This window comes from Falco cherrug, chromosome 1 (assembly GCF_023634085.1).
Source record: "Falco cherrug isolate bFalChe1 chromosome 1, bFalChe1.pri, whole genome shotgun sequence".
In the NCBI taxonomy this organism is placed as follows: domain Eukaryota; kingdom Metazoa; phylum Chordata; class Aves; order Falconiformes; family Falconidae; genus Falco; species Falco cherrug.
The window spans coordinates 119,318,623-119,346,274 of NC_073697.1; the positions used below are offsets into that span (position 1 = coordinate 119,318,623).

At 42.3% G+C, this 27,652-nt stretch overlaps 2 protein-coding genes across 5 annotated transcripts; one reads left to right on the plus strand and one right to left on the minus strand.

Moving 5' to 3' along the window:
* Nucleotides 1-641: 641 nt before the first annotated feature.
* On the plus strand, nt 642-14,177 carry GSG1L2 (GSG1 like 2). 4 transcript variants are annotated; one of them, XR_003562323.2, is made up of 6 exons: nt 642-1,053; nt 2,621-2,668; nt 5,052-5,204; nt 7,020-7,131; nt 9,056-10,649; nt 14,080-14,177. XR_003562323.2 is itself a non-coding variant. In XM_027813021.2 (5 exons), the coding sequence occupies exons 1-5, from the start codon at nt 744-746 to the stop codon at nt 9,309-9,311; spliced, it is 879 nt and encodes a 292-aa protein (XP_027668822.1). In that variant the 5' UTR covers nt 642-743; the 3' UTR covers nt 9,312-14,072. The 4 variants fall into 4 exon arrangements, 3 of the variants coding, with proteins under 3 accessions (XP_027668822.1, XP_055556912.1, XP_055556913.1); XM_027813021.2 differs by lacking the exon at nt 14,080-14,177 and having other exon boundaries at nt 9,056-14,072; XM_055700937.1 differs by lacking the exon at nt 14,080-14,177 and having other exon boundaries at nt 5,130-5,204; nt 9,056-14,072.
* Nucleotides 14,110-20,217, minus strand: DHRS7C (dehydrogenase/reductase 7C). The gene is made up of 6 exons (XM_005444492.3): nt 19,877-20,217; nt 18,533-18,645; nt 16,964-17,174; nt 16,292-16,384; nt 14,770-14,925; nt 14,110-14,318 (listed from the first exon to the last, which is right to left on the minus strand). Exons 1-6 carry the CDS (start codon nt 20,154-20,156, stop codon nt 14,110-14,112), a joined length of 1,062 nt encoding a protein of 353 aa, XP_005444549.3. The 5' UTR covers nt 20,157-20,217.
* Nucleotides 20,218-27,652: the final 7,435 nt, after the last annotated feature.

The window sequence follows — 27,652 nt, forward strand, 5'->3', positions numbered from 1 at the left end:
ATGAGGATAATTCAGCTTTTTCTCTACTGTTTCACCTAACTTGGGCAAGGCTTCTATTAAGTGTTCATGACGGCAGACTGGACAGTGCCCAGCAGCCCATCAATAGCAAAGTCATGTAACTTATGGCTTTCACTTGTCACTCGTGGAACTCCAGACAGATGCAGTTGCCTTCCCAGTGGTCTTGGGAAGTGCTGCAAAGCTGTGAAACGCTCTAACTTAGCAACTGGGTTTATCTTTTTAAGAATTTCTTTATAGTAAGATTCAAAAGTGTGTTCAATTTAATCAGTGTTCAGTGTAACAGGAACATCTGGAACAGCAAGATTTTATTTATTTCTTAGCGGAGAAACGGAGTTCCATCAGTCTGACTCCACCTGCTGATCAAGGTAAATGTGCATATTTTTTTATATAAATAAAACTTTTTTGATTGCATACTGGGGCACTTCCAATGCTTGTATGTTCTGTTTATCTTTACTTCTGTGATTCAAGGGGTTGTCCCACCTCCTCATATTTCTTTCACAAGACATCACTGCCAAACAACACTGTCCTACATCCTTAATCTCTCCTGCCACATGATTACTGGCCATGCCCCCATCTCTGCTTCCTGTCTTAACTGCTAAGCTGGTACAATTTTCTGAGAGGAATGAAGAATGGGATGGTAAATACAGGCAGGTGCTTCACCAGGCAGATACATACATAGCTTTGTAAAAGGTTATTTTTAGAATAGGTTAGTGCGGTCCTGGAGAATGCCAGCTTCAGTCCCGCCAGCAGAAAGACGGCAGAGAGCCTCAGCAGCATTTTGCCTCAGTTTTCTCTCTTTAGTCTTCTCTGTTACAGCATTCAGTAGCAGTTACTGGTGTGAAGGGATGAGAAAAGTTGCCAAACCTTTCTGTAAAGGACAAAGCAAAGGGGATCAGTGCATCGGCTTTAATAGCCCAGATGGGAACAACAGCAGTGCTGTGCAGTACATTTGGGAGACAGGAGATGACAAGTTCATTGACCGAAAGTTTCACGCTGGGATTTGGTATTCCTGTGAAGAAATTATAAATGAAGTAGGTGAGTAAAACCATGTACATTTACTTTAAGAAAGTTCTTCCTACTTATTTGGTGTCACCTGCCTCTTTGCTGCAATATCATGTATGTGTTTTAAGGGAAACCATATCCTTATAAAGGTGCTCTTCTGTGGGAAGGGGGATCTTAGAGTGTACTATCCGGTCAATTCCTAAAAAAAATCGTAATAAATTCTGCAATGAACTTTAGAGTGACAGGTTGTAGTACAGATTAAGATTTTTTTAAATTCTTCTAACCAGAACAGCAAGTGAAGTGACTTTAACAGGAAAGTTTTACTTTTCTGATGTTTTCAGTCCCTTAGGCAATAACGAACATATCTACCTTACATGATTTCTTATGATCCCCTATGGCAACATAAGAAGCACAATGTGATTTTCTTGTTTTAAAAATCATTTGAACAACTAAATCTGTGAGATCTAAGTTATTTCATGGATTTCTTCTGAAGCACAGGTATTTCTGCTTCCTTACTGCGATCTCACCTTTTGTAAATAAAAGCAGAAGATTATTTTCAGCCTACTAAAACATAATTTGGGGGCTTACTAGCCATGAGTGGTGGCATTTCACTGAGTTTCACTCTGCGCATGTGTATGTCAGTAGAATGAGATCAGCTTGCCATTAAATAAAGCTTCTAATTAACTCTGGATTCTTGTATACTGTAATTGCTTAGCTGGTTCAAGAAATAGGACATTTACTGTAAATCCAGATCAACACAAGTTTTTCCCCTTATGGTCCTGATCAGTTTACAAATGAAAACTAGAACAAAACTTCAGAGAAATCAAATCAGCTGTCATCTCTGCTATAAAATGCAAATGTTTTCGCAGTCACCTGTCCTGAAGTCCACTTCTACCAGAAGGTCTTCTAAGTTATTATGCAATTTTAAGGGAGTAAAATATTGAAGATCAGAGCAAAACATGTCCGAATGAGATCTGGCAGGTGTACGGATACCGAAGTTGTTTAATTTGTGCATCTGCTATGGCAGTTCTTGTTTTCCAACTTGGTGCAATTAGTAGCTGAAAAAAACCCACCCTGTAATTTCAGAGCAGAGCAGAATTCATTCCAAGAGCTTTGTTCAGAGCATCTGCCTGCGGGTCAGGAGGTCACATGAGTTTGAAAATCAAAGCTTACAGAAAGAAATTAGAACCAAGCTTAGGAGAAATTTGTGTGAGCAGCAGCCTTGCTGCTTTAAGGAGAGCAGGTCTTCCTTCACAGGGAGGATCATGCACAGGCTGCCAGTCTTTCAAAGGAATTGATCCTTTTCCCATTCTGGCTTTCAGAGTTAAAACCTTTTGGAAATCAATTCATTGCCTTTCTCTAAGTCTCCCAGACTCTGGTTCTGCCTTGAAAAAGTCTGGAAGGATTCTCTAGCTAAGTCCCAGGAGTAGCTTGATGTACCAGGGATTCTGTGTGTTTGAACATACATCAGAAATAGTTTGTCCTGATCATGTCAGTCTGTACTTTGATGACAGTTTTTCCATTTTCTGCTTTCTATTAATCCATTTCTTTAGATCATTATAGAATACAAAATAATTCCATATTTTATTTTTTTTTCTAGGTGAGAAATGTAGAAGCTTCATCAGTCTGACTCCAGATGCTGATCGAGGTAGATATGCATATTTTGTTTGTGTAAATAAAACTGTCCTGATCACATTCACCAATATAAATATTCTACATTTTGATAGAAAAAAATATTTGCTTTAATCCCACACAGGTTTTTTGTCCTTTAGTTTTTCAACTTCAAAGTGAAGACCACATGACTTAAAATATGAATCGATGTCTTTTGAAAACACTCTATTTTAATCGAAATGTTTTTTTAAATTACTTTGAATTTCAGTATTAGAAGTCAAGATTTTTAAGTTTTTTGCCCCTTCCCTCTTCATGCCTCCCTATTGACAGTCAGGAATTTTGTGGCTTACACCATGCAGCTGGAGAGGGCAGAGGGACAGGCGAGAGTGTGAGCAAAGGCAGGCAGTGTGCTGAGGGGGCTTGAGGGAGATGTGGATGTGGACCAAACCAGTCTTGGTGGCAGTCAGAGTCCCCTCCCTGTACCTGACACAGAGCTGTAAGGAGGCATTGCTGTTCTCCTGAAAGCAGGGTTACCCTCTTTCTTTCAAAGAATGGTTGATGTTCCTATAAAATATTCCGGCAGATGCTGTAAACACCAGCCCTTTCAACTGATGCGGTTAGAGCAATCACTTTGCAAGTGGCTGATCCAGAAAACAAAGACCTCTGTCTTCCCCAGGAGGTTGGAATTGCATGTCCAGGATACTGGACTGGAGTACTTTCCTGGACATACAATTCCAGCCCCTTGGGGAAGTAGAAAGACTCAGCATCTGAGGGGCAGTCCCTTCTCCCTCTATTGCAGCTTGTCACTGTACACAAACAATTTAAGATTTGTACAGCATGAGAAAAAATATAAATAAGATGTGATTCTTAGTCACACAGACATGGTCCTCAGAAAGGAGGGGTGGGTTATAGGTTCTGCCCTGAGAGCTCCTCACAGGTGAAACCACTGGTGGGCATAGCGCTGAAGCTCTGTGAGCAGCATCAGCAAGTGCTGCAGGAACCTTGCAGGTCAGCTCAAGACACCTAAGATGACACCAAGGTACATGATAACCACCCTGAGAAGCTACCCCTGGGTAGTGAAATCCTGTGTAGAAATAGAGTCCTGCCCTGCACCGGAGAAGGCAGAGTTTGCATTCTGCACATGTATGTGGCTGCTGTGTGCACAAAACTGAGGATGCACAGGCTCACCCCTGCTGAGCTGACCATCCCCAGGCATTGTGCACAGGGATTATCACAGTTGTTCAGGGCGTGTGTAGTGATGGATCACATAAAAAATGTCAAGATGCAAGCTCTTCTAGCTGAAGCAGCCAATAGTGTTGGGCAATGTAACATCTGGAGTTCCTGAACAAAATCAGAATTTTTTACTGAGGCAAAGATTTGCTGGAGAAGTAAACCTTGCCCAGGAGGCCCCACACATAGCTTGACCCAAGAATTTAATGTCTCGATGGCCTTTCAATCAGACAAGTCCTGCAGACACTGTCAAAGCCTGCAGTAGGGATTATTTACCACACAAACATTGCTTACTGTCGTATCTAGTGTTTAGTGATCCATTATGTGTCTTAGCAATGTCTCTATTTTTCAGTTATGATTATTAGTATATACCTTCACATGAAATCACTATTTGAGTCTACAGCCAGGTGTCTCGGGTCACGCTTACTTGTTTTTAAAAAGGTTTGGGAAGGTTGTTGGCCAGTTCTTGCTATGATCTGGACATAAAAGACCTCCTGCTCCTGACTAGGGGGCATTAGCATGTGAATAGTAAAACAGCTGGCTGAGAAACTTTAATGGGAAGATTAACTTCTTGCATAAGATGTAATTAACAGATAGCCAGAAAGAGACGAATTAGCGGATGAGAGAAATGAACCTCAGTGAAACTTGGAGAGAATCTGGGCTCACGGAGGCTTCTCTGTCTGAAAATCAAGGTCCTGTTTGCCCGTGGGGAAGATTTTACTTAGTGGCTCAGACCTTCAGGCCATGTGGCTACATGCCTGGCCTTGCAGTCTGTTACCTGGTCAACATGGTCTTCTGTTTTGGTACACCTCTCTGGACTCAGCAACCATGATGTTAGCAACTAGCTAACTGGATAGTAATTCCTCCTTTTATTTTAACCTTGGTTCATGGCCATTTTAGGGTAGCTGCTGAGTATAAAACCCCACTGCCCCACCTCGTGCTGTGAGCTTCTTCAGTGTGTAGCAGGAATGTGCAACTGCTCTTCCTCTAAATGGCCAGATCAACCAAGGGAATTATAATTTAGGGTGTCCATTCACCTTGACGTCTTCCTATAGATGTTATAAAAGCATCCTTACAGCCCTTGAGCTTTTGTCTGATACTGTGTAAAACAACATAAATGAAGAAGATAGAAATGGTGAAAATACTGAATGACTATTTATAACATCAGCACTACTGATTTGGTTTTCCAGGGGTTTTATGGCTGTCTATTGTAGCAGAGCTTCTGTACATCATTTTGCTTCTGACTGGAGTCATTCTTATGTCAGCAGAAATGTGCTACTACAGTGCTGTCATTAACGGGCTAAAGATCAACGCCTTTTCTGCAGTAGTCACCGTATTAGCAGGTACAGTTAAGGATCTCAATATATTACATCCAGAAAATGAAACATTGCTAGACTTCCACCTGATAATTAGTAACGGTGACCGAGTTTCAAAACTATTAAAATACCTACAAAGACATGAACAATACAAGATGCAGCAAAATTTTATGGAAAATACTATTTTCAATTAATTATTTCTTAATATGATTATTTTAATATTTTATATTTATAGCATTTACTATTTTAACTTCATTCTTTTGATTTTATAATTTTGAATGTTATTTTCAGGTTTGTTGTCAAAGGTAAAAAAATAACATACTCTTCCAAATAACTTGATTTTTTTTACTTCCAACATGCTAAGTATAAAATTAGCAATAGCCAAGTCAAAATAGCACTTTCAAGAAGGAATAAAATGTAATTGGATAATTGTTAGTGGAGAAACATAATTAAAATTGTCTGTCATTTTCTGCGTATGATTTATTAATCCAGTGCTATTTAACCGGAGTTGTCACGCCAGAGGACGTGTCCTGTAGGGACTGATCCTGTGAGCTAGCTAGTTTGGTAAGAAGTCACGGGACAGACTTACTTTACGAACACTTGACAAAAGGGGTCTTGTGAGTTTGGGGAGGACCATCTGCTCTCAGAAGCTGATGTGTTTTAGATGGTGGAATAGTTGGTACCGCAAAGGCGCTTATGGATTTGTAAATGAACACGGAAACAAAACAATAGCTGTTTGCAGGGAAGTTTGCTACTGGGAAATAAAATGCTAAGGGGGAACAGATAACCTTAGGATTAGGCCACCGCCTAGCAGCAGTTTTGAAAATTAGATAATTAAACATACGCCTCTTTTGTAATCTAGACTTTCTGTGCTTTTTAAGAGCCATTAAGTGCTTGTTCACTTTTTCATTCACCTACATAACTTGGATAAATCTGCCTGCATTTAAGGCACTGGGAAAGGGCATATGGCTGCACGCCTTCGAAAAATCTTTCCACTGAATGACAGAAAACTGTGGGAAACACGGCCTGTGCCATGCGACAGTGATGCTTTGTTGTAATGCTGATCCCCGCTCAGGGTTGAATTACTAAGTTTTCAGAGGAAGAGAGCCAATCAACTTGTTGCCTTTTAAAATCTATGGGCTGCATGTCCCATGGCTCTGCATGGATACACAGGAGGTGTCAAGGGACTCTGTTAGTGATTATATTGGCAAAGGCATAAACACACATAAATACATTTAGATTACAATGTCCAGTAATAATTTCTATTAATAATAGACTAACTTTTATAATAGTAATAATAGTAATAACTATTAATAATAGCAATAACTTTTATTAGACATTTTCTTTTTCTCATTTTAATCATACTGCCTGAAAATTCAGAAAGTAACCATCCATCAAGCATTTTCTGACTTTGTTTTCTTATCTTTTCATAAACATTTCAGTCCAAACATGCTGAACATTTAAAACAAACTATTAAAGAGAAGTGAGCTTTAGCTGATGATTTATAACAGAATTCTCATTGCCTTGTCCTTTAAAATCTAGAGTTCCCAGACAATTACCTCCTGTTATATCTGTTATATCTAGTTCTTATTCACCAGGTTGGAAAAGGAAAGCAAGCATCCTAGGTTGCTTAAGCTTTCACTATTTTCTCAACTGAAATCCTTTACTGCATTAAACAAACCAAAAGGAAAAAAAAAATTGTTGAGCGATATATAGAATTTAGATACTTCATAAAATATTCTTCAGGAGCTCAACAGACAATTGCAAAAAGTTGACGAACAATTTACATTTTACATCCTAAATTTACATTTTCTAATGTTCTTATGATATTGTATTTTTCAGGTCTTCTGGGCATGGTTGCTCACATGATGTACACAACTGTATTTCAAATGACTGTAAATCTCGGTCCTGAAGACTGGAGACCTCACACCTGGGACTATGGCTGGTCCTATTGGTACCTATTGGTTTATATTTATTTCTTCCATTACATTTCAGTCACTTCACCCTATGTTCAAGGAATGTATACCTAATTTATAAGGAATGGGTCTATGTTATTTTCCTTCTGGGGATGCAGTTCAGTAACCAGCTGTTTTTCTCCAGATTCAGTTGCCTTAGGTTATTGCATAGAATGTATAAGCTTATGAGTTTTGCATTTGCCATTCTTTAGACAGTCCAGAGATCACCAACTGCTGTGCACAAAGCAGAGGTTCTTCTCCATACACATCAGACCCAGATTTAGTACCCTCATCTGCCAGGACAACTGCCTTGTATAACTTAAAACTCTTCTGGTTTTAGCCATTCACACTGAATTTTTTCCTTATCAGATATATGCTTCGGGTTGTTCCATCTGCAACTTTTCAGACAAGATGGTTTTAATTTTAGAAAACAGGCTTAGGTAAAAGCACACCATTTTGGCCCTGTAAATAATTGCAACTTACCTTCTGAGGAGATCTAGTGAATTTATTAAGAAAGCCGTCTGTTCAGAGGATTTTTGCTATAGAGATCTGTGTTTGAAAATCCATCGAATCTTATCAGTAGAAAGCATTTGAATGTTCAGGTGCTGGAAAGTGCTGCTATTTCCCCAGCTGTGACTGAGAATAAGAACAGGAACAACTGTATTGGGTGAAACCAAAAGTCAATCTGGACCAAATTTCAGGTCAGTAGAGCAGAGCTCAGGTTGGTCATCTCCTTCATACACGTTCTGACCACCAAGACCACAGCTCATTGTCACTCCTTCTTATTGCTCTTTCTACTTTTATTGTGCCATTATTGAATGAGAGTTTATAGCTGCATGCAATCTTTACGATGCAGACTTGCTGGGAATTTTTGCAGTGAAATAGGGCTTTCTCTTGTCTTTTCACTTTTGCCTTTTTGGCTTTTCACCTTCCTAATAATTCACATCCTCACAACCTCCTGATGTGAGGATGCTTCAACCTGAGAAACACGAGGAGAGTGAGAGATTCACCAAGAATAGAAATACCTTTCAACCTCCATGAAAGCTGCTGGTTACTGAACTGCATCCTCAGGAGTGAAAACCTAAATGAGTTTGTTGGTTTGTTGAACTACAGCAAGAATGTGGGAACAAACAGCTCTGAGGGAGAGAAGTGATAAGCTGGAGTTTCTTAAACTGATTTCTCCACCAAAGCATGTTTCGTTAGATAATTGTGACATTGCCATGTTAAGGAAGGCTCCAATGGGTGCATTTCTCCACTGTGAACTTCATTCCACTCTGGCCATATTTTCACATGCTAGTTTTACACCTCCAGCATGCATTTCCCACTCAGTAGCCTGGAAGTTTCACACATTTTTAGCAAATTATACCTCAACATCATTTTTTATCTCTCTTCTTGTGGTTTTACTTTTAACATTGAAAAGCTGATGTCCTTCTCTCTCTCTTTTGCCATGACCTGCATTTTCTTCAGAATGCATTTCAGTGCCCTGAGCCTGCTTTAATCAGCTGTTTAATTGTGCCTTCTTTTTAACCATTTTGGATAATGGACACACATTTTTCTCAGCAACACCGGTTAGATTTGCAGTCTCAATAACTGCATCTTTTAATTTTTTAGGCATCCTCATTTTTTTATAGTTCCTCTCTCTGATATTAAGCTCTAAGTGAGTAAATGGAGAAATTAGAGGTAGGGTTTCATTACACAAGAACGTTAAATGTGACTATTATAACCAATATGCAGAGGTCAACTATGTAATTCAGGTATGTAGATGGTCATTAACCAGTAATCAATCTTCCTCTCCCACCACATTCCTCTTTCTCTAATATACACCAATAAACTCACACGTGTGTAGTTTTTTTCAAAAATAAACCTGAAGGACTCGGATATGAAAGTGTTCTGCTAATTTCTGATAAACCTTTTTGTTTATAGCCTCGCATGGGCTTCCTTCGCTTGCTGTATGGCTGCAGCTGTCACCACGATTAACAAATACACAAAAACTATTTTGGAATTCAAGCACAAAAGAGAAATGCTGGAAAGGAGTTTAAAGATTAAATACAAGTTTCCTGACCATACAGCTCCAGACAAAGTTTGCAATGTGTATGTGAACTCTTCTCACAACCGTAGAGAGGACCCTGCACACGCAATAAAAGGCTTGCATCACCTGGCCACTATTTCAGTTCTGTAAATTTGAACCATATCTTCAGGCATCCTGTAAATCATAACACTAGATAAGAATGAAAATGTATTAATTAATAAAAATGCATATTTGTGTAGCATTAGTTATTTTTCTTAATAAAGAAATGATACTTCCATGGATGTTTCAAGGAAGTCTTAGTATTGGAAAAGCAGATTCAGGTGTCCTAGTTCAGAAAAAGACAGTGACACAGGTCCTCAACTGCTGATTTTTAAGTGGTTTCTAAGGCTAATAGAGCCTTAGAGTATGTGGCTTTGTTAGAATTTCAGAGCATTATGGATTTCCACCCTATTTCTTTATTGAAAAGACTGTAAAAAATCCCATACCAAAACCAAAACCCGCAAAGAGCAGGGCAGCGAGTAAGGCAGCCCACATGCGGGGCACGGCTTCAGTAATTTGTTACTAAAGGTACAATCTCTCCAGGAAAATCTGTGTGTTACAGCTTATGATTTAAGGGTTTCACTGTATGCATAGTGGTAGGATTTACTGTGAAAGAAAGGCTAACAGAGGGAAGAGGCTTTCCAGCAAAATACTACTCATTTAAAACTGCTAGGAAGGCAAACAGAAATCTGGAAGATACATGTTGCAGACAGCACACAACTCACCTGTGAAATTCTCTAGGTAGCATCCTGACAACAGCGTCAGGAAGAATTAAAATTTGATTTGTGATTATCATACATGAAGAATAATCTACGATCATATTAAAGATGGAAAAGTAGACATTATTATGATCCTCATCGATCAGGAATACACAGTTGCTCACTCTGAGGATCAACGTGGAGCTTCCCATGGAACTGAGCCACCTGTGCCTACTCTGTTGGACAAGTTTTTCTTCATTTGCTGTATGAATCCTCCTGCTAATGAGCCCACTGGGAAACACACTTGTGAACTGGGTGACAGAGGCTTTACACAGTATATTGAACAGCTCTGGGGTTTAGAAAAATCACTACATGCTTTTTTCAGGCAAAACAATCTAACATAAATACAGTCTGAACTTGTTATGTCAGCAGAACCCACAGAATGTATGAAGACGCTGAGGCTTTTTCGGTGGGCAGAGGAGCCTTCAGAGGGACCTGAAGCCCTCCAGCATCTACAATACCTACCAGTCTTCCAGTTTCTACATAAAAGTTACTCATTGCGTGGAGCCAGGCTTTTCACAGTGGTGCACTGTAGGAGAATGAGAGCCACTGGGCATAGGTTCAGGTAAGAGAGGCTTGGACTGGATACAAAGAGAAACTTTCCCATTGTGAGGACTGTCAAGCAGCGGACCGGGCTGCCCAGAAGAGGCTGTGCAGTCTTCCTGCTCGGATGTTTTCAAGACCTGACAAGGTAAAGCCCTGAGCAACCTGGTCTTACCTCATAGTGGGTAGGAGGGTGGACCAAAGACCTCGTGAGGCATCTTCCCACCTGAGTTATCCTATGATCCTTACCCTGCTGCTCTCAAAATTAGATAACTCTTAAAAGTTATCTAATATTTGGAACCTCTTTTTTCTGTTCTCTTCAGTACTGATTGCTTCTTTCTGTGTATTTCAAATACAAATCAACCTTTATTTTCGAGGTTCAAGTTTTGCCCCTCTACCCAATAGCAGAAATTCCTTTTCATCAGCCTGTGTTTTCCTACAACCAGCTGCTGGCTCCTGTCCTATAACAGCATCTGACTGGGAAAATTTAAAATTAGCATCATAATTTGTTTGTGTTTTTAACGTCCTGGGGAAATAAGATGAATTATATACAGTCTACTAGCTTTATAATTGATTAATTCATGGTCATTGTACCATCACTTAATTCACACAAACTTACGAACAATTGCCATAGTATTCTCCTTCTTAATTCAGCATTTAACCTATTTGCAGCTTCTAAACACTCACAAACACTATAAAAACAAACAAACAACAAACAAATGTGAAGTGGCATCTCTGAATAGCAACTGGGATAGACTGTGTCCTGTCAGCCAACACCATATTGTATAGAGCACTGGTGGGACTCACTAAAGGGTGTCAAGTCAGGTATTTATATGCAAAGTCATCTCCTGGTGCCTTCAGCAGGGTTTGTTTGATTATATGTTTTACTTTGCCTAACGTGTCTGCAGTTTCATTAATTTTCAGCATTAGGTATTTATCCAGATTTTCCCATCCAGTGGGAGAACTGACAGAATCACATTCTCTGACTGGGGGAATATCAAAATTATCTTGGCTGGAGCCCAACTGCAAGACTCACCTACACCTGTAGACTCACACAGAATTATAGAAGAATCTCAGTGAGCAGGTACTTCTGGAGGTTTCTGGTCCAACCTCCCCTCTCAAAGCCAGACCAATTATACGATGTTGCTCAGAGCCTTAAGCAGTTGAGTTCTGAATACATTCAAGAAGTGAGATTTCTTGACCTCATTGGCAACCTGTCCCAATGCTTGACTGCTGTACTGTGGAAAAAATAGTTCCTCATAGCTAATCAGAATGTCATGTGTTCCAATTTGCGTCCGCTACCCTTTTTTCTTCCATTGTCCACATCTGAGAAGAGTCTGGCTCCATCTTCTCTGCACCATCACACGAGGTAGCTGTCGACAGCAGTTAAGATTCCCCTTTCATCTTCAGAAAAGTCTGTCTTTATTCATTACAGCGTACCTAGTGTTCTGAAACTGCCACCTGCAGTTCTACAGATGAAAAAAGCAGTTGCTAGAGAGTTTGATACCCACTCCAGTAGTAGTCTCCATCCCTTGACCAGAACACAAGATCTTGATTCCTTCCACTTTTTTCACGTATTTCTTTGTGATAGAGATGTTTTTAACATCTTCACCAACTGAGAAATTATTCCTGATTCCATCTGACTTTAGCTTTTCTTCGTTTATAGTAGCTGTGGTGTCTTTACAATAGATTTTAAACTAATGCATGTTGTGCCTGGGTGTCGCTGATGAATCTCCACCTCATCAAGGAACAGATTTGGTTGATGCCTACAAGATCTTTGAAAGATCTAATTTAAGTACCTCAATTTTTGTCTTAGCCTGCGGTTTCTAACACAATGTGGTAGTCTCTGTCACCTTATCTTTCCTCAGGATTGTTTCTCACAGTGGTTTCTACCCCTATAAAGTTCTGTATGAGGACAAGAGCTTTTAAATAACTGTGCAATGGGACCGTCGCCCAGATCAATTCTTAAATCTCAGATGGTCTGGTTTTCTCACATGCTAACCATTCAAGAAGATATGTATCTTCTGCTGGATGTATGGTAAAAAACTCACCTGATCAAATGCAACACTTCTTTGTGTTTTGTTTTTTGCAACCCACAATTGCACATTCTGGTCCTTATTTTAACTTTTGATTCCCAGTTTGTAGACATCAATAATTCTGGGGTAGGTCCTGGAACCACATCATTTGAAAGCAAGGGAAAAAAAATAATAAATAGATTATTAAATACTGTGGAATTTTTATTCCAGTTCATTTGACCCAAACAATCTTGATAAATGTGGCATCTTGGTGAACTTCAGTTGCCTGTGCCACAGACACACAGGTCTACAGTTGTGCTGGTTACAGGGAGTCCACCCAAAGTGGAGAGAAACAGGCACTTTATGATGCAATTCATGTTACCCTGAGCTGTACATCAGACAGAGCACAGGTCAGAGGCACCTGTTTCTTTCCACTGCTTAAGGAGATCTGGGAGGTTAGCTGAGGGCAGGGTATATCTACGACAAATGTTCTGAAGTTAGAACAAGAGTCTCCTCACTTTTAAACTTTCCAGTCTTAGCATTCTTCTAAATTCTTCCTTACTTCAAGGGTCCTTGTGTCCAGCAATATCAATCTTCTTGGCCAGCACCAAGAAACAGTTGATTTGAGCACAAACTCCATAAAATTAAAGCAATGCAACTGCAGCTCACGTTAAAAGAAACTCATGTGCTCTTTAGGCATGTGAGAAGCTTAAAAAAAATTAAAGGAGCTGAAGTTGAGCATCTTTCTCCTATACTTCAACTAAATCTGCAAGCCTAGTTTTGTCCCAATTTATGAAAGTTAGTATTATTAAGGAATCTCATAGATTAAAATATGGCTGAATAAGGCTCACAGAAAATATCTCTTAATAAACTTATCTCATAATGTTTCTTTTTATTATTATAATATTTCTTATTATGCAACATATATGCACAGGTATTTAGACAGTGAAGCAGAGATGGACAGATGAGAGATAAAACTTCAGATTAAATAATAAATTTCCCCAGAGGAAAAAATATTACTTCAGAGAAACCTTGTTCTCAATATGAGAAAAAAACATGGAATTATGGACAAGTGTGACCCATTTAATAGGTCACCTAATCCTTCTTTTCCTCTGTGAAGGATAAACTAAAGCTACATTGCTTTTCTGCAGATGTTTTGCTAATCTCTTCTTTAAAGCTTCCAAACACAAGCATTTGAAAATGTGTGGCAATTTATCCTTTGTGCTTAACTATACTTAGACGAAAATTCTTTCCCTGTAAATCTCCTCTGAAGTAATTTTAGCACATTATCCTACTACAGTAGAAGTGGAGAGCAGTTTAGTTCTGTCCTCCTGGCAGTATATTTTAGGTATTTGAAAATTGCTTAGATATAACTTGCTTCTAGTTTCTAGATTAAAATACATCTGTTCTTTAAAAATTTCGTGATAGATCACAGATGTTATTCTACCTTTGTCACTACGTGAGACACTGGCTGGTTCACGTTTAATAAAGCCTCCTACTTTATTCTACCCATAGTGAGAAGCAGAAATCATTGACATTTGAAACAACCTAACTTTTTTTCAGGTCAAAAGCAAGGAGAAGAACTGAACAAAATCAATTTTCCTCTTCTGTCTTCAGCTTTTCCCTAATCCCTGAGGCAACAATGGCAAAAAAGAGCTCAGGGAAGAAGGTGCGAATGTAAACTGCTGCTCGGGGGACTGGGTTGGCCATAAGCACCTCCTGCTTTTTACTGCTCACTGTGCGCAAGACTTCCTCCGCCACCTCCACCGGGTGCACGCCGTATGCCACCTTTCTGAAAAAGACTGTAAATAGAGAGGAGTGAGAGCTACGGAAAGATAGACAAGACAGACAGACACATATGAGGGAATGATGGTGAAAAAGATATGCAGCTCGTGCATCAGTCAAATTAGTTCAATTTCTACACACTTTCAACCCTTTGCCCCTTCCCTTCCCCTCACCAGTATGTCTGTAAGATCTTTTTACAGTTTTGGGACCTTTCATGCTCAGCTTTACCTCCATTCCCCATGCCTGGTGTATTTATTTTCTCACACAATGTTGTATCTTTCCACGTTCCTTCTCTTTTCACCAGGCTCATCTAACCTCTCCAGTCTTTCTTTTCTTTTGCTCCCATAACCTGTTCATCCCTTCTGCCACTTCCATCCTTTCCCCTATGCTCTTTTCTTGTCCCTGGGAAAAGGGTCCATACTGCTATATGAGCCTCATCTACCGTCTTCTGGATGCATCAAACCTCACATTTCCAAATAGATGCCTCCCAGTTGCCAGGTGCTGGTTGGTGATGGTATGAACAGATGAAGGTTGGATTCACAGTACTGACAGAAATATCGAATTCTTCCATTTCAGCTCTAAGACAATCAAAAAATCCTATAGCGGCATGCTTAGAAGCAGCATCTAAAAGAAAGAAAAAAAAAACCAAAACACGTATGCATGTTTGGATATATGAATGCATGGATATAGATATAAATGACAGAGCTCCACAACATATGAATGTTTGGAAAACTGAGCATGGAATGATTAGCCAAACAGCAAAAGATCAGTGTATTATTTCACCCAGTGAAATTATCATGTGACATATTTAAAGCAAACAAGTAAATTATTTGTACAGGACAATTATGCATGAGGCATGCAGCCAGTCTCCCCATACATGTCAAAGAGTGTGTGCCTGGATTTTCCAACAGGAAATATTATATCCTGGGTTAAGGAGTAATACTTCTATTACCTCTACAAGTTTATAGATGTCTTTGGTGGATGGACATCTATCACTGAGATGAGTCTCCACACCATCTGTTGCTGCAGTTTGTGACAGATCGATAAAATGCAGTGAAATACATGTTCATTTCTGCAACGCAGGAGTACTAATATTTTGTAAACTAATTAGGCCTTTGCCCTGCACCAGCATTCCAAGATGCTTTTAATATTAAAGTAATTGAATGTTAAGAATTTTTTTAACTGCTTTTAGTGCATTTTATTGAGAATGGTGTTAAAGAAGGATGACAGTATGTGAACCTTGACCAAAAACCAGAACTATGTGTTAAGTGCAGCAGAGCTGCAAAGCACTCGTCCACCTTGTATTTGACTGGATCTCCAGTGAAAATTGACCTGTGCATAATATAATCTAAAAAAAGGCAGGTGGGCTCTAGGAATGGAAAGAAGTTTCGCCATTCATTTGTTTTGACGTTCCTTCTGGCAGCCCCACACCATGCAACATAGATATCGGTAGAGGCATTGTAAAAATTATCTGTTAGCTCTTCTCCTACTCATGATTTCATACAAATACAATATATCTTGACACAATCAGCTGTTTCCTTGATGGAAACCATTCTAGATGTTGCATCAATGTGTTGTTTCTTTTCTGAGCTTTTTTTGTAGTTCTTATACTTCTTTTGAGACGGGGGACCAGAACTGCACACAATGTTCAAGATGTGGGCACTGTATAGATTTATACAAAGGCATAAAGACAGGATTTAATTTTTTTGTCTACTGCTTTCCTTACACTCTCTGTCACTGTATTTTGCTTTCATGGAGCTATAAGTCATAATCCTGAGGTAGGTAACTAACTCAGTAGTTACATGTCAAAAATAGTATTTTAACTATTTCGTCTTGAGTTCCAATTCTTTGAAATTTTTTCACTGAAGTAATATATTAATAGTTTACTGAATTAGGATACAAATTAGCACTTTTAATAACCTCTTATCACTGCCATGGAGTACTCACAATTTCTGCATTAGAATGTACATTCTTGCTATGTATAACTTACAAGCGGCACGGAACGGGATTCCTATTTTTCCTTGAATACTATTAATTAGAACAATGTGCCCAGTTCTTCTTGAGATCATGTTGGGAAGAATGGCTGAAAAAAAAAAAAAACCAAAACAGAAAGAAAGAGCCACATAAATAAAAGAGCTCAACATATTTAGTGAAAAGAAGTAACAGCTGAAGTTTAGATAGCACAACTTTAGCAATGATTGTCTCGATATTGCAATCAAAAGTATCACAAAGTCCAGTAGCTGTAATTGAGTGTCTTCTAGACTTCACTTGGATTGTACATGCAGATTTGGGTGCCACATTATCACATTTAGTTGTCAGCCTGTATACTGGCAAGGGTTTTGAAAAGAATGTCTTTGTAACAAAGGCAGAAAGTACCCAAATAAAGGAGTCACCGTATGCAAAATGCAATAAGCAGACATTTTTAAAAATGTCTCTCTTTCAAACACCTGCTTATGTATTTCTTGATCAATCTATTTCCAAACTCAGGCACTCTCATTCTGATCTTCTTCACCTCAATTTCAGTCCATTAATTTTCACAGAACTGTTTTTTATTATAGCCAAGAAGGCAAAAATAAGTGCAAATGAAACAGTATAATGCTAAAGATTTGGTTCTCAAGCTTTAAATGGCAACAGTAAAACAGAAAAAAAAAATTTACCATACCTTTGGTTAACGTTATAGGTCCAAAATAGTTGGCATCCATTATCTTTTTATCAAGTTCCAATGAAATGCTCTGCACTGCTCCTTTCACCTTCATACTTGCATTGTTGATCAGTATATCCACACAGCCATAGCAATTCAGGATTTCCGTAGCTACATCTTGAGTGCAGTTTATGTCTGAGATATCCAGAAGTACAAGCTTTGGTGCATATGTCTAATAAAGAACAGACTTATTTCAAGAATACCTGTTATATAAAAAATTATTTCTATTTACTTGTCTTGTAAATTAATTTACCTTGCTATCCAAAGAAAGTGCTTTTATCATGCTCACAAAAAAATTGATTTGTTCTTTTAACCCACTCTAGAAAGAAGGTAGTTCAGCAATGGGTATCCATAGACCCTAAAATTCAGATGAAGCAGAACACCATGGGAAGGGTAAACTGGACCAGGTCTACCCTACGTGTAGTCTCTCATGTAATCAGTGGAGACAGATAATAGACACAGAAGGTGACTCTTACCTCTCCAGGTTATGATCCTTCCACGAGCAGCCCTCTGGAAAACTTTGCTGACCACAGAGTCAGCATATATATTGCTCTGACAGATAATTTACATATACCCGGGGGGCAGATGGAGGGTAGGAATGGTTTGTTCCGCTATAGGTTATCCAAACAGAGCCTGCATTTGTGCAGTTTCTGGAAAGATGTAGATTTTATCAGCTATGGGACAGAGGAATGAACTTCGAGTATCTTCTTTCACTGCATTACTATGACGATGTAACGCAGATCCCTTAGTCATACTTAATTTTTTTTCCTAGTTGAGTCTGTGCAGACTAACATGAACACACTACTTCTATGGTTATTTATGCAGATAAATGAAGCTCACTGCAAAAAAAGGGTCAAACACAGATTTTGTTGGTCTGGTGAGCAATGGCTGTAGAATTTGTGTGATGCCTTCCAGAACACCTGTGCCCTGAAATGACTCAGCTATCTGTTGGTCACAGAAGGAAAGCTTTCCAGGAGCATCAGACACACCTTTCAAAGAACCAGCAGCAGGGGCAACCTTGCATGTCTATTTGCATGGTTACCCAGTCAGTGGTAATGAAGAAAGGGCACTCTTACTCATATGCTCCCATGCCCTTCTAGATGGGATTTCTCCCAAAACAGTGGAGAAACTCAGAATTAGTTCAATCTTTAGACCCATCTCCCACTCCCTGAGCACTCTGTATCAGAAATGGATAGTTCCTGTGATTAAATGAAGTACTTTGGATCCCTTTCATCCAAATTAACAGGCAAATTCCTCTGCCTAGCATTTCTAGTTGGGAGCCTTGTTCAAAATGCAGAACTGCTCAGTTGTTTTACAGTAACTGCCTTGAATTATCTCAAGGGAGTAGGATTTCTGACTTACATTTTCGGCATCATGCTCTGAAGACCTTCAGAGTTTTCCCCCCACCATGTTGAGTGTGTTACCCGGGTGACCACAATCTTCATTAACGGTGAATCACATTTCATGTACCTTTCTTTACTGGATTTAAAAGCACTTTGTGTACCTGAGCAAGGTGGAGGAAATACTCACCATACTGGGGTCTGCCACGCTAATTAAAGCATCATACAAGGCTTCTAATTTTTCCCATGTCCTGCCACACAACACAAGCCTTGCTCCTCCTGCGTGAAACACCCGAGAACATTCTAGGACAGAAATATGTTCAAAAGAAATAGTAACAATAATAACAATTTGATTTTGTTTGTTTTGTTTGAAATGGGATTCTGGTTTTGCTAATTGTGTTGAATTTATGCTTTAAAATTAATTCATTTTGAAAGCATAATTTATATGAGAAAAAAGGAAGCACTAGATCATGTCTCCTCAAACAAAACTACTGAAATATAACCAGAGAAAATGCATGTTAATATTATCTTCAACTGAAACTGAAGTGTGTCAGGGAAAGGGAGAGATCAGGTGGGATATGGAGGTTGGAATTATTTCATACCTTGTCCTAACAGGCTTGATAAAGTGCATTCCTTGCCAGCATAGTGTGTATGTCTGTCACAAGTGTCTGCTCTGTTCTGCTAAGGAATAATTCCGCAAAAGCATTCCCTTTCCTGATCTATTGTCTGCTTGGGAGTGCAAGGTTTCCAACAAACAGCAAGTCTTCATTGAAAATGCCACAGTCTAGCCAGAAGCTGTGTTTGCCTTACCAGACACTTGCATCTACTGCTCCTCAAGCGATGCCTAGAGCAGGACAGCACATGAACAGTACATGACCCAGCACCTTTAATCTAGCAGCACCATGCAGGTAAGAAATATGAGCCATGAAGACATATATGCCAAGTGGCTGGCTGCCCTGGCAATTAGTTTATATAAATTAGCACATACCCTTTCCTTCTGTCCCCTGAACCCACCATTACACATAGCCAGGCAGCCCAGCTGGAGGGACTGGGGGATGTCAAGGCAAGAGGAGTAACATGGGTGATAGAGGAGGCAGAGACATGAACAGGGACAGAGGGGTGAGCAGGAACTGCTGGAGTCTTTAAGAGCTAAAAAGGAACATGTAAAGAATAAGGTGACACCTGTTTGTACTGATTTGTGGCTACCCTGCAGGGACTGTCCATGTAATAAGATCTCATGGTAGCAGCATGCTAAAAATAACACTCTTAAGTGCTTACAAAACCTCTCATTCTGTTGAATTAAATAAATACAAAGCTCTGGAGTTCCTAAAAGTTTATCAGCAGTTCCTGTGGTGAGACTAAAAAAGTACATTTAAAAATTGCAGGATTAGTTTAAAAATATATTTCTGACCTTCCTGCTTCATCCAGGCAGTTATGGATATATTCAAGGCAATGTATGCCCATTCTATCACCTAGAGGGTGGTTCTCTAGCTGGTTTTGTTCTCTGACACAGAGAAGAAATGAGACAACTCACCCTTGCCCAGTCCTGAGATGGCATCTGTGATCACCACCACCTTGTTTTGCACAGCTGACTTGGACAACAGCCACCTGACTGACTGATAAATATAAATAACTCCACTGATCCCTAAAAGAAGCAATGGTAGAGCAAGTACAGCAAGAACACCCATGTCTGCAGGAAACAAAAGACCATATGAGATTAACAGTAATAATAATAATATGCATTCATTATTTTTCAAACTATTCTTAGCTAAAAGAGCAATGTTTTCATCTATAGAAAACACAGTAATCAGCATGCCAAAGGCTTGAAGCAGTGGGAAGTTTGTTTTCCAATGAATGGCTTAATATTATTATTTAATAAACAGGGTAACATTGTTTGTTTGTCTGTTTTCCTCATTATTGCATGGGCTAACCAGATCTGGATTCCTTTTATTCAAAATTACACTATGTTGTCAAAAACATAATAGAACTTTAGCACAGATATTGCCTTAAGACAAAAAACAGGTTAATATATAACACTGAAATTTTAGTTATGTTGCTATTATATGAAACCAGCTTTTAATCCTAATTTTAGATAAAACACAAAGTAGAATTTTTTTCCGTTCTAAAAGACAGAGAAAATAGAATCACTTACTATGGCTATGAAGACTCCAGCTACAGATAAAGCATTCTTTTGTCTTTTTGTATTACAGATTTAATTAAAGTCCTTCAGCAATATCATAGAGCACTGCATTCGCTGAGGCTGCTTGCCCTGAACGAGAATGGCTATGTATAGGCATGTGACAAGAGATACTTTAAAAGTAAATATAGTATCTACAGTGTGATTCGCATGCCTGACCTATCTAGTCCAACAGGCTGGACAGCCATGTAAAAGTTCTTGGTACAGTATCGATTCAACTGTACAAAGACACAGCTATCTTTCCATCTTTCCTTCAGCTGCAGCTGTTCATAGGACGGTCTCAATTTCTTCTCATTGGGCTTCAATCAACTTTACACATAAGAACATTTGTATACACTCCGTGACAACAATAGGTCTTCAAAAACAAGCAAAAGATACCATAAAGAAGTTGCCACTTGAAATAATCACTGTTCAGCAACATGACTGATGGATGTCTGCATTGGCAAAACACCTCTGAGCAAGCTGGCTTGGGAACTGGTGCATCACACAGAGCTGCTGCGGGCACCGAGCGCGGGAACACAGAGCAGGCTGGCACCGCGCGTCCCAGTGCCACCACCGTGCTTCCCACTCTTGGTATCTGCCAGGCAGATACACCTCTTTCCCAGCAATTTCAAGAGCGTATCAACTTCAGGTAGGTGATCTAACTTTTATATTTCCTGCGGAGACACGTTACTGGTTAACCTGACAATCAGTTATGGGTTGCCCTTTGGGGTTCTAAGAAACAGTGGTTCATTATGAGTCATTCCTGGTTTGCTGTTCCAAGTTGTATCACAGTCTTAAAAGTCTAAGTGTTGACAACCAGATTCTGTACTCCTGTTCACGCTGTGCAACTGCTCATCTAAATTCTATGTTCTCCAATAAGAGAATACTAAGTCTACAAATGATGGAGGGTCATCGATACTGGAGCGTCGTAACAAGGGACAAGGACTTCATGGTTAGGTTGGCAGGAACCTATTAGCTTTCAGTGAGTGGGAAAGGATAGAAGTTAATTATACAAGAGGGCAGAGGAGGTGACTTTTAGACAGTTTGTAAATGAACTTGCCCTAGAAGCTAACGACAGTGGCAATCAAGGTGTGTATTCTTGCCTATAAATGTTGAAGTTGCCTGCCAAAGGACCCATGATTTAAGATTTTCAAACCACAGATTTGTATAATGTGCCGATATTTGAAAGTTGCGTGCGCTTTTAGGTAAAAAAACCACAGCCCTGGACTGTAGGACGGGGGGGGGAAAGGGCAGGGAGTGGGACAGCGGGGAATAATGGCACAGCGAGCTAGGCAGGGGGATACAGGAATGAACCAGGGAGCAGGACCAGCCAGCCAGCAACAGGACAAAGGCAAATCCACAATGGGTTCGAGGACAGAAAGGGGGGAATCTCAAAAAGGAAGGGACTGGGAGCTGTACAGAAAGAGACAGAGAAAGGGAAGACAGTAACAGGCCACAGGGCAGAGAGGGAAGAATTAAAAAGGAGAGGCAGGGAGCCAGACAGAGAGTGATGGAGAAATGCTGGGAAAAATAGGCAACAGCCTGCAGGGTAGAGAGGGAGCGATTAAAGACCCAGGATGGATGGGGAGCAGGACAGAGGACACAAAAGCAGCAATGGGCCAAGGGCAAAGAGGGATGAATTAAAGCACCGGGACTGGGAGCCATCTACGGGGAGACACCGGAGAGCGAACAGCTACAGACAGACGTGTACAGGGCAGAGAGGGAAAAGGGAGTCCCAGCAGTACTGACCTGAGGCAACGGGAACCTTGCAGCCATTCCTCTTAGAAATGTAATGGGGGTAGAGAATGAAACAAATGGGATTTTTTTTTTAAGAAATCCATTCAAATCACCATTGAAAACACGGAACAAAACGCCAAATCCCCGAGGTTTACAGCAACCACAACCCCCCAAACCCTAAACAGTGCCTCTGAACTGTTTCCTTTTCCAGGAAGTTTCCTCAGGAACTGACAAGCGTGCGTGACCACCCAAGTGATCTGTGTTTACCGAGCAGGAAAGCAAACAATACCTTTTCAGTTGGCACATGTATCCAAATATATATCCAAAGAAACTCCGTTAGTGTAACTCGCAAAGAGCTCTGGGATCTTACAACTTTACCTGTCGTGTCCTGGAGAACTGCGGAGCTGTGGGCTCTCAGAAATACCGGGGCACAACTCTTGGCCTGCCTGAAATGGTCAGGATGCTCTAAAATCAGAGCGGTTTCTACTGCTGCCTGCATATCCGAGAGCTGACTACAGCTGCGAGTTTTCTTTTGCATGCTCACAGCTGGGTGCCAAACCAGAACAGCTGCACACACAGCAGAGCGATTGCTCAGCACACCTACACCAACAGAGCTCTCCTAAAGCACACCTGGAGCCATTCATACCCCAAGTCAACATCTGTAGCAGCACCTGGCCACACGCTTTGACACAATGTCATTTTGGGGTCAAACTGACGCACACCAAAAAAGTAGTCAAACCCATCTCCTCCTCTGCCACGTCGGGTATCGCGGCTCCTTCAGTTGAGCAATGACTGTGACATTATTTCCCAAATGCAAAGCCAAACAGAGAAAATATAACCACGGCGTGCTCCTCAAAAGCAACTCTGCACAGGCAACTGTTCATTGTGACCAAGGGACGATGCGGCCACGGCCCTTCACACTTTCGGGACGCCTAGGTGGGACTGAACGGTGCTTGTGAGCAAAGAACATGCCTGCTCGTTCAGACAGGCTGGTTAAGTTTACCACAAAACTCTACTTCAGCATTTGCTAATCCTGTCCAGCTTTGGGTATCCAGGGTATCTGTGGGTGACACACGGACCCCGCGGGTGACACACGGACCCGGCTGTGCACGCTGGCACCCTGCTGCTGAGGGTCCCGCTCTCTGTGCCTGACGCAGCGGGCGGCTGAAGCTTCCCGTGCCGCCCCCCCCCCAGGTGGCCGCCGGGCAGGAGACCCCCCCCGCCCCCGCTCGCCTCCCCCGCGCTCCCGGCACTCCCCCGCCCCCGCCGCCACGGCCCGCCCCCGGCGCGCCGCCATGCTGCTCCTGCAGCGCGCACCGCGTACGGACGGCGCGTTCGGACGGCGGCGGGGGCGGCTCCGCACCGGGAGGCAGCAGCGGGCGCCGCGGCACCGCCCCGCAGGACGCGCGGGGTGGCGGTGCCGTTAACAACGGCCGGCAGCGCGGAGCGGGGAGGCCCGGGCTGCAGTACCCACCTGTGCCCGCTGGGCGGCAGCAGCGCCCCACCGGCCCGGTGCCGAGCGCCGACGGGGCGAGCCCGGGCCGGCACCAGCGCGGGTCGCGCCGCCCGCACACCGGAGCTGCCGCGGCGGGGGTCGCGTTGCTCTGCCCGTCTCCCCCCCGCAGCCCAGGCACCATGACCCGTTGCCTGCGGACCAGAAAGCACCCACGTGGCTCAAGCGTTTCAATCCTTCGCATCTGACGGCTTTAACAGTCGGGTGGTTGGTTGTGTCCGTGCCCCCGCCCCATTACCGAGGGAGAAGCAGCAGCACAAGGAACTTTCGGCGCAAGGGTTCTTCCCTACGGATAAGCCCCGGTGATTGCTGCTGTTAAAGGAGAAATTCACACAGCCGTGGGCACCACTAGGTTTGCTTTAGTCACAACTCGGAGCTGGGCCACCACCCCGGTGAGTGGCAGAGAACCATGGCATACAGCACAGCTCAGACACCAAATCATTAGTCAACGTCCAAAGTTTTTAGGAATCTTCCATCATCTGACTCTGTCCCAGTGGATTAATCTATCCAGCTCCAGTCTCTGCCTCAGATCTCCTCCTTGGATCGTGATCTTCTTTCCACCTGCTTTAACTCACACTTTAACTTCAAGCACACTTAGTCTTTGAGCAAGCAATTCCTATTCACATATACTAATTTTTTTAAAACACCTGTGTTTCTGAGAGCGCCTGCGTACACGAAATGATCACCTATTGTTTCTCTATTCTCCCGCTCGTTAACTTGACTGAGGTTTAAAACAGCCTTGGATTAGGGCTATACAAGGGTCAAGGCCTGGTTCTGCCATTTAGCAGCTTCAGCACTTTGAAATTTCTTAATTAATCACATTTTCTATAACAATTCTCTCCTTTTGTTTTATCATTGTGTACCTGCAACAGTTTAATAGCTAAGATATTACCAAGTTCTTTCTTGTAATTTTGCTAAGATAGTCACACACGTTACACAACATTGCATTAATATAATCACAGACAACTATAAAAATCACCACAGTTATTATAATGATCGCTTTCTTTAACCACACTGATAGCTTAGGGAACCAAGACATTAATTCCTTGATAAATATGCATGTTTTCTCAGATCTGAGAAAGAATTTTGCAAATACAATAAATATGGGGTTACCTGTTCATCTCCATCCAACAAACTTGTCTTTGCTGGGACGTTAAGTTTTTTGCTCTGTACGAGTGCAAGAGTGGGCAGTTAATTTCCTCAGCACAGAAAGCAGGTAGCAGAACATTTGTGCTGTCCTTCACATGGCTATCAGCACAGCGCCAGACCAACAGAGAATTCCTACCTGACACCTTCTCCAGGGCACCTATGCCTGGGTGGTTTCATGGAGCATTTGGACTCTGTACGAGTGCAAGAGTGAGCAGTTAATTTCCTCAGCACAGAAAGCAGGTAGCAGAACATTTCTGATGTCCCTCACATAGCTACCAGGGCAGGACGAGACCCAGCAAGAGAATTCCTCCCTGGCATCTTCTCTGGTCGAGCTGTGGCTGGACATTTCCAACATGCATTTGGCCTCTGAATCAGTGCGAAAGCTGAGAACCCTGAGAAAATATAATGACCGCTTTCATGGCCCAGAAAGGCGGTAGCCCAACTTCTGTGATGGCTCTCGCATCGCTACTAGGGCAGGATAACAACAAAAGAAAATTCGTTCCTGGCTCCTTCTCCTGAGGAGCAGTGGTGGATGGTTCGAACATGCATTTCGGCTCTGTAGCAGGGCGAAAATCCAAGAACCATGAGCAAACGTCGTTACCCTTTTATTGCTTCAGAAAGCCAGTAGCCCAACTTCTGTGATGTCCTTCACATAACTACCAGGGCAGGGTGAGAACCACCAAGAGAATCCCTTCATGGCACCTTCTCCAGGGGAGCTGTGCCTGGGTGGTTCCATGGAGCAGTTGAGTCTGTATGAGTGCAGAAGTGAGCACTTAAATTTCTCACCACAGAGAGAAGATAGCAGTGCTTTTGTGGTGTCACTCACATTGCTAGCAGGGCAGCGTGAGGAGGACAAAGAGAATTTGTAGAAGAATGGCTGCAGAAGCATGGCCTTAGAATCTCTGGAGATCTGCACAATCCAGGCCTGGTATTAGAATAGGCCTGTAATCAGAATTGTCCTGAAGTCGCTGTGCTGAAGTTAACAGGAAAGGCAGCCTTGAGCTATTCTTGAATCCTGAGACCAAGCAATTATGTTGTGCCAACAGGCCGTGGCTGTAACAAGCTACAGCTGCTGGGAAAGCAGGTGCAGGGCCAAGAAAGACAGGGAGCGGTATGGGAAAAGAGGGAGTAACAAACTACAAGGCTGAAGCACAGCAACACAATTAGCTACATGGATAGAATGCTTATTTTAGTCATGATAATTAGGGGTGTGAGAACCGCGCGTGTTTAGAGACTACTAACCAATTATATTTCTGCTTTACGAATATGCACGTGTATGGGTTCTATGTAAGTAGTGTTAGAAACTAATGAAGTTGAGCAAGGTGCATAACTCATATTGAGTGTCTTCTTGACTCCGGCGAACCCTTCTTCCAACAATTGGCTCCCAAACGACGGGAAAGCTGGTAATTGCTGGAAAAACTCTGCCTTTGTGTCGCGACGGTGGGCTTTGCAAAGTTGGGAGTCGCTGTGAAGAGTTTGAGCAGGAAGACGTCCGTAGGAGTAAAGGCGTCTGAATCCGGCATTGACGTCGTGCGCGAACCTGCACCGGTAAGACCGTTTTTCCCTCGATGATGGAAAGGGAAGCGGCACTCACGCTATTAACTGATATTCTTGCTGAGCGAGAGGCTAGCATGAGCACTAAGAAGCTCCATGAGCTCTGTAGGTGGGCGGCTGAAAACGGACACTTAAAAGACCCGCGATTGCTGTTTAGTGTGACTGAGCGGCGAGAGGCCGGGGATTCCCTTCGCGATGCGATCCTTAGCGGCAGCAAGTCGGCCAAGGACTTGGGGACTGCCTGCCAGGAGGTCATAAACCATTTACGATCCCTGGTTGCGGAGAAAAAAATGGCTATGGCTGCCTCAGACCTCCTCGGTCGGGAAACCGAGTCGCAGTCTACCCGATTATTTGGTCTCGGCGCTCCGTCTGCAAAAGGCTTAATTGTGCCCATTAAAAAATCTGCGGCAGAGCTGTTACACCCGCCGGAGGGTGCTGCCGCAACGGGTGCTCCGCGCCGCCCTGACAGCTACCGAGAGCCGCCCCCCCGTTAGATGAGGACGAGGGTACTACGGCGGGTCCGAGTGCGCCTCTGAATGAGAACGCGGAGTCTGATAAAGAAAATGAACCCACCCCAGCTGCACCTGCCCCGATCCCCCGTCCCCGAACCAAACCCTCCGGCCGGACCCTAAACCGCTTGCGGCAGCAATGGAACGAATGCCATCTGGACCCTGACCCAGGAAGGTGTTATCCTCCACCCTGCTCCCCAAAGCCGTTGGTCTGGGGTCGTAAGAGACGCTGTATTGGAGGGAGAGTGGGAAGCTGCTTCTGCTGTTGCTTGTCCGGTCCGGACTGCTGCTTTACCTGCTGGTTCAGCAGCCGCTGTGTGGAAACCTTTTGATTGGAAGTTCATGCAGCAGCTGCGACAAGCCGTTACACGATATGGATTACAATCTGAACCAGTCAAACACTTGTTGACTTATTTGTTTGACTCTGAAATCACGACACCCAGTGACTGTACTTCGCTAGCCAGATTGCTTTTTACACCAGCACGGTTCCCCGCGCCCCGCCAGCGTGCCGTGCCGTGCCGTGCCGTGCCCCGCAGCTCCCCCCGCTCGCCCGCTCACCCACCGCCACGGATCCTCCCAGCTGCTGGCGAAAAGCGGAGTCCAGAGTTCGGTGTGGAGCTGCAGATCGCCCCCCCGCCGGTGGTAAGACCGCGTAGAGTAAATCGCGGC